We start from the raw sequence: 7,907 nt of genomic DNA, 5'->3' as shown, positions 1-7,907 counted from the left end.
TATATGACTAAACGCATCCAAATGAGTATAATCATATCAATATCATATATGATTATATGCATGATACACGATCTTAATCATATATGACTAAACGCTTCCAAATGAGTGTAATCATTTATGATATTGAGACTTCTCACTTTCTCGCAAAATGTTTAACTTCTCGCAAGATCCATCCCTTCTCTCTCTATATTCCACACCAGAATGAGGTGGGGGATAAAGAAAGTGGAAGCCCACATGATGAAATCTGGAAATAATTGTAAATTCTAAAATGAGGAAATAGAAATAACTTTATTCTCAACCAACCTAAAGAAACAAAAACACCAGACATTGGTCCCCTTGGTTGTCGGGAAAAGAAATAGACATGAAGTATGGAAGATGGAACCAGAAAGGGACTTCAAACCAAATGGTCTCACTAAGTCATAGCTACATTCATGCTCCACATAAAATGTTCATCACTAGCTATGCTACATTCATCTTCCTAAAATGACTGTAATCATCACATTCTGGCTATTCACATGGATTTCTAATGTAAACTCTACTTCTCCAAATGAAGAAAAGGTAAATGAATCTAGAAGTACCTAGGAATCATTTGATTGCTCCATCATCCAAACCTGAGATGGAATATAGTAACATTTCTGGATTCGTATGTGAATGAATACTATTACATTAAATAACACTCATGATTCTTATACAAATAAACTAATATTGATTACATGTTAAATAATATTCATACATTCACATATGAAGGCTAACAGAATCAAGGTTTTTGTAGAGTAACATTCAGGATTCATATGTGAATGGATCTTGTTACATTAAATAACATTCTGGCTTCAATCAATCCACATGTGAATACAGCAATGAACATTTTAAAACACCCAGTAGATCGATTCGTTAAATAAAGTACAGCAATACGGGTGACATGTCGATAATCTACTCTGTTTTGGATTACTGACATACAACAGTTCAGCATCCAATTTGGCTCAAGAGAATGATCTTAGTATGTGTCTTAACTGTCTATTAACGGAAGTAACATCTTTCATTATTAAAACCAAATGTTATATTTGTACAAAAGAAGAAAATAAATGGCAAATTGGCGCCTTAAAAGACAATAATAATCACTTCATAAGATCTATGAATACAAACGCATTCCAAAGGCTGTGTAAGAGCATAGAAGGCAGTAAGTTTCTTGACCGTGAAAAAACAGCACCCATTACGATCCCAAGAAATACAAGTGGCAGCATTCTCTGCATATTGAAATGTGCCAATGCAAAAGCTAAAGAACTCACCAGTATTGAGCACCATACAGGCATGTACCTGGTCAATGAAGGCAGAAGGAACCCTCGAAACACAACCTCCTCCCAGATTGGGGCACAAACCGAGACCACAATGGCATAAAGTGCCATTGCCACAGGGTCTCGTGCAACAATTGATTGCTCAACGTTTGAAACAGTGACTGGAGCAGGTGGAAGCATGGGTAATAAATTCAGGTTAACCTGTGAAAGCCGGTTGACCAAGGGGAACATGAGGCATCCTAAACCAACATCAAATTGCCAATTGCCTTTAAAACTAAGCTTGAACCAATCAGATGATAGGGGGCGGAATGGTGCGAGACAACGATGAAGAATCGCAATACCCGCAATGCCTTCTGCCACATCTGTCAAAAGACTGTAAAATGCTTGTCCTCTATAAGTTAAGGACTCCTTTCTGACACCAGCTATGTGCGCTAAAAATGGTATTATCCAAGATCCTACTAACCAGAAAGAGGCAATCCAGAGGAGCATCACCTGCATTATCAAACTTCGTTACTTTCAGAATTGATGTAAAATACTTCTTACAAATTACAATAATTCTTATTTTAACTTTTTGCACTTATATGTGTTGACTCCATATAAATTATATCTCAATCCTCTTGAATGGCGATAAAAAGATAACCATTTAACATTTGTCATGAAGTACATCATTAACAACAAATACATTATATAATTGGTTAATCCTAAAACCTTTATGCTTCCATTTCCAGTAGTTACATTAAAAACTCAAGTCTATTAGCTAAATGACCAAAAACTGTTGCATGTAAACATTTCAATTAGAGTAAATCGTTTGGACTAAACTGAATCACAAGTAGTTTTCCAAGGATTGTAACAAAAGTATTTTGACATAAAAAATACTGCAAGGTATGCCCCAACAAGATCACACAATAGCATACTTTCCAATTGCTTTAGGTGTCTTTATGATCGAAGACTTTCAACCCTAGTATTAGCTTTACAAAAACAAAAATCTTATGTGTTGGGTCTCTTATCATGTACGAGGGAGAAAGCAAATTCCAAACTAGCTTTCTTTCAATGAAATAGATGTTCTCTGCATTCAGCTGCATCACCGATGCTCCTTGTTCGATCACCAATATAAACAATTGTAGTGATCCTTTGGTCCTAGAAAGATTCTCCATCATGTGATCCTGCCACCCCGAGAGCTTCCTATTGACTCAAGGTACATCTAGGATTCCACGTCACTTTCTTCCGTTGTGCTTTCAGTCAATCTCCTTTGACTCCACCAACCCCTCTTTCAATTATTGCAGATCGGAGTTTGGTGTCTCCTACTAAGGTTCTTGCCCATCATTGGCTTCCACAAATCGAGTATTTCTTCTCTTGTAATTTTAGTTTAACGGTACGATCTCCCGATCAAGAAAGTTGGAAGGATTAAGACCTTGTAGCCAGCCAATTATTTCTCTTTCTGATTTCAGGACAAACCACTCTTTTCAAGCAGGCACATAAGTCCACCTTCCCCTCTACTTATTCAAGGAGAAGAAAAGAGATCATTTCAATTTTGATTTGTTCCAATCTCTTGAAAGAAGTCCTGAAGTAAACAGATCCTTACATCTTGGAAAACATGTCCACTATGCTCATTCATCTCCACTTCCCCATATTATGCATGTTTTCCTTGTTTTTGACATCAATTTGATGACAATACCCTGCGAATATTTAGTATAAATACATCCATGGTATTTGTTTTATAGCATCATATTCATTTGTATTGGAGTTTCATCCTCTCCACATAAAAACCTTGTTACACGATCTAGTGTAGATAACTTGGAACTGTTTTCTGCCAATAAAATGTGATGGAAGTCCTTCTTGGTGAAACAACTTGATGGAGAAAAGGTTAAAGTTTTGTATCCCTGTTATAATATGTCTACAGTAAGGGTACTACGACGGCTTTTTATCTGTTCCATTGCTTATGAATGAAGTTACACAAGATAAGTGTACTAAGCATCTCTCTATCATGCATTGTTTTCAAAATCGTTCGAGGCTTATGCCGAGGCATTAGGATCCCGACCATGAGGCGCCGCATCAGGTGAGCTGAATGAAGCGTACGCCTCAGTCAGAGAGAGGCGCGTGTTGGGGCGGTTGGGCGGTGATGAGGCGGAGGCCTCTAATGGTATCTGTTTAGCCGACTGGTTCTTTTCTAGAGAAAGAAGATGAACCTAAAAGTTGTACCTTTTTAATTAAAGTTATACCTTTTTATTTAAAGACCCAAAAGCCAGCTGTTTCTACAGTAAAAAGGTGTCCTCCTTCAATAAAAAAAGATTGCGTTGTACTTTCACTATGTGAGTGTTTATATATACAATCGGTGTCGTCAATTTGTCAGTCACTATTCTTGCGGTGCTTGAATATTATACACACACACATATATATTGTATTGTATTATTTGTATATATATTTTGTATAAATACTTTAATTATATATACGTCCAGAATCTTGTGCTGTATATATAGTAGTGTATGCATTGTATTATACTATTTTTATATATTTAGTACATATATTTTGTATTATACTATTTTTATATATTTAGTACATATATTTTGTATTTTACATATATACACATCCACCTCGGGGCTTACGCCTCGCCTCACCAAGGGAAAACGCCTCGAGGCCCGATTCCATTTTTTAAAACCTTGCTATCATGTAAGAAATTTTCTCCAGCCACTAGCTACCAATGTGTATCACCTGTGATTACAACCACATTTGGTTTGACATTTGCAAAAAAATCAAACTTGGTTGCCAACGACACCACAGTGGTAGTGGTGAAATTAGAAAACAAAAAAGCTTGACAAACAAACATTAAAACTAGTGATTAGAACCACCATATCAAGGGAACTCAGAAAAAAAACAATGTATATTATATGACACACAAGAGACGTTCATATCAAAGAAAAATAGAGAAGAGGAGAGGAGAAAAAGACCCAAGTATTTGGCGTCAATATTCAATGTGTTAGGAATATGTATGTAAAATGACTTGGGATTAGCGAAGTGTCAAAATTCAAGGTTCTAGAAAAATGTATGTAATGTGACGTAAGGATTAGCATAGTGTTATCTTCTTGGTTTTCGAGCTTGCCACTCAAAAATAATCAAGGCCATTACGTCAAACCCTTAAAATAGTTGGCTAAGCCATATCTACATCTGCACAAGCCACATGCAACTAAGCTAAGCTATATTCATTTCTTGATGAAGGGTGGCAGATCAAACTACAGCCAAACAGAAGTATTTGTTCTTCACAACCCATTACCATATTCAACACACAGCAGCGGCATCCCAGCTATTACTTCTGAAGGAACAACTTAGTTTTTCTTTCCCATGACAAATGCACATCTTAGCTTCTTCACCAATAACCTCTATTGATGCAAGCCACTCATAGTTATAGCATTTAACCTCCATATTAGAATATACAGTACACTGGGTAGTAAATAGTGGTACAATAGCGGATTGTGGTCCTGACAAGAATTGCGGTTCAAAATAGCAGTGGTTTATAGCGATGCCACAATTTATTTATTTTTTTGATTAACCTGGATAAGTGGATATTCAACCCGCTATGCGAGCCGACTAATCCCAGGGCGACCACTTGCTTTGCAGATAGCCCAGAGTCACCGCATTTGAACCTCCGTGGCCACAAGGGGATTTTTATTCCTCCTTGGATTTGAACCTGAGACCTCGTGATACAATTAGCGGCACTATTCGCCGCGATTTTGTATCACAATAGCGGTCCGCCATTGTGCAACTAGTCTTGGGCCATTTCAGTGTTGGGGATTAGGTTTTTAGAATATTTGGGCTTTGTTTTAATATTTTATGGGCCTTTCTTTTCTTTTACTTTAATATTCTTGGGCCACTTAAGACTTTTCTGAGTTTTAGTTGACCTAATTCAATCCCTCTCAAGTTTCATCGACCGAATCATAAATCATATCCAAGAGACCATGACTGAATCCTCCCTGCCTTTCAAGATCCAGCCACTCGACTGAATCATGAATCATCCAGTCACTCGACTCCATTGATAGGCTCCATAAACTCTATTACTATGTTGCTTGTGTGGTTAGAAACTTTGAATTGTTTGACTTGATAGGTATTAGCCATACAATATATTAAGTTATATATGTTCGTATTTAATTTATGAACCTACTTTTTTTTATTACCGCTATACCACCACGATAACCGCGGTTGCAAATCAAGGTCCTGACAGCAATTTCCGCAATCGACCATTAACTGCTTAAATATTACATATGAATATAATAACTACTCGCATGTGGCTTTTCATTATTTTTCTGGACCATTTCATTTGACTGATAATATGGCTGACACCGGGTAAGTAATRGCATTAGGTGGTCAACACAGAGAAGAATCCATGAAAAATAAAGTGGCAATTGACAAAAGCAAAGAGTTGCACCTGAAGAATGGTTTTAGCCGTCCATGGCACTGTCCATGGTTCTGCTCTAAATATAGCATCTACAGCCTGAAAAACACATGCAAGTATTCAACAAAATGAAGCACAGGGGGTTGAGCAAGTTTCACCTTTACTGCATGGAGTTGAGAATCTTTTCTCTCTCTCCAACAAATTCAAAAAATTAAAAGCATAGTAAGAAGATAATCAATGGTATTGTATCTCAACAACGCATGTTCTTGTTTCCACTTCCGCTGAAGCACAATTGTGTTGTACATTATGTCATCGCATAAATGCTACTATGTTACATGGATGTTTCACTTGCACAGTCTTCACCTTTATTGAAATCCTTCCATTGATTATCAATGGAAAGCATACGTAGCATCATTGAAGTCAATGCAAGTATCAACTAACTCAAATAATTACCTTTCTAAGGTTYGAAGGCCAATCATGCTTCACATTTGGTTGGTTCGGTTCTGGTTCTAGAGCCTCTCCTGGCAACGTATCTTCTGCAGTCTCCGGGATGGTGTAATCCAAAGAAGAGTTTTCATCCTTAAAGCATGAAAATCTCCAGTTCTACACAAAAACATTAAACCTTCTCAATTCAAAAAAATAAATCAAACTCAGATGGAACTCACAGATTGCTTTATTACAAAGAGATGCAAAGACTCAACATTTAAAACGTGAATACCTTTTCTTAATAAAGTAAAAATACACTTAATGAATGAAGTAAATGCCATCAAATAGCTACAACTGAAGAAAAAAAATGCCATTGTGAAAGTGGTGTTCATGAGGATTTAACATACGTCCCAATTACTAAAGCTTCTCTTTTGTTAGGTACACTTTCTCTCAGTACTATAGTTTGCTATTCCAAACCAAACATACAAACATTGATATGCTCTCTGTGTCCCCTACATTTAAATGACTAGATGAAAATTAAGTGTGATACATCATTCTACAGTTGTTCAAACCCCCTTGAAGACACAAATACATGAAGAAATATAAAAATTTATGACATATGCGTAGGTAAGAAACTTACAATTAAATCATACCGACTTACTAATGTCTCAAAGGCTTGGTTTACAATTATGATTAATTCAGAAAACCAAAACATAATGCTACTAGTTCCGACCTAAATTCAATTGATAGAAATAGAAATCAGAAATGTGAGTTTCAACTTACATTTCTCAAAGACCTTGAAGAAGAAAATGTTGACAGGCGAGCGGTCCGATTGAGTGAACTATTCGGTTTATAGAGTTTATGCTCAACTCTAGATGTGGAAGGAAGCGAGGGGCGAAGCGAAAGCGCTTGGCAAAAAGGCGATGTAGAAGTAGACATGTCGATGAGCGTTTGCTGGATAAGAGTCGGTTGTTGCTGCTGCATCAGATGCGGCACAAAACCCTAGCGATGCGGTTCTCACATGTTGAAGCGATTGAGACGACAGCGGTGAAGGAAAAGCCTGGTTTCTAGGGTAGTGGAGGAGAGATGGTGGTGGTAACGGCGGCAGCGGAGGAGGAGAAAACTCCGACGACGGTGACAAGGATGGAGCAGGGAATGAAGGAAGAAGGGTAAGGAGGCATTATGGTGTGGTTGTGTTTGGATTTTGGTTTGGGCAGCTTCGAATGTTCTAGAAAATTACGAGACTTAAAACTGCAAAACTTATCTCTTCAGTCATCGATATTCTATTACTAAATAAATCACGAGATTTGATTTTAAATTAATTTTTTTACATTTTATTTAAAAAAATATTCTCATATTTATCAACATTATATTCAGCCATGGTCCAAGGAGCGGCCCAATGTATCACGACCACAGGGTTATATGTTTGACATAAAAATTTATGTAGAAAAGTTAAAAGATACAATAAAATAAAGTGGAACAGACTTGTTCCATCCCTATCATATGGAACAAGGTGAAACAGATTTATATTTTATTAATATAAAATAAAATTTAATTCTCTATTAAAATATTAAATAGGTCTCATTTTTATATTTTACTAGAAGCGTACTCGCGCAATGCAACGAGATACATCGTGATTTTAATATTTCATTTTATTCTTTATCTTAGTTGATGTTATAATATGGTTTTATGTGATTTTGATAAAACGATGATGTTTTTATTTTTGAATAAAATATATGTTTGAAGATATCATAAAAATTTGACAAAAATATATCGATATTAGTATCAAATTAACTATTTGAAAT

General features: G+C 36.3%; 1 protein-coding gene across 2 annotated transcripts; it reads right to left on the bottom strand.

Moving 5' to 3' along the window:
• Positions 1 to 1,002: 1,002 nt before the first annotated feature.
• Positions 1,003 to 7,317, bottom strand: LOC112524524. 2 transcript variants are annotated; one of them, XM_025134385.1, is made up of 5 exons: positions 6,886 to 7,317; positions 6,130 to 6,279; positions 5,710 to 5,775; positions 1,634 to 1,784; positions 1,406 to 1,493 (listed from the first exon to the last, which is right to left on the bottom strand). In XM_025134385.1, the coding sequence occupies exons 1-5, from the start codon at positions 7,084 to 7,086 to the stop codon at positions 1,489 to 1,491; spliced, it is 573 nt and encodes a 190-aa protein (XP_024990153.1). In that variant the 5' UTR covers positions 7,087 to 7,317; the 3' UTR covers positions 1,406 to 1,488. The 2 variants fall into 2 exon arrangements, with proteins under 2 accessions (XP_024990145.1, XP_024990153.1); XM_025134377.1 differs by having other exon boundaries at positions 1,003 to 1,784.
• Positions 7,318 to 7,907: the final 590 nt, after the last annotated feature.

Source organism: Cynara cardunculus, assembly GCF_001531365.2.
Source record: "Cynara cardunculus var. scolymus isolate 2C chromosome LG 1, CcrdV1, whole genome shotgun sequence".
Lineage (NCBI taxonomy): Eukaryota > Viridiplantae > Streptophyta > Magnoliopsida > Asterales > Asteraceae > Cynara > Cynara cardunculus.
This window is presented reverse-complemented; position numbering and strand designations above follow the sequence as displayed.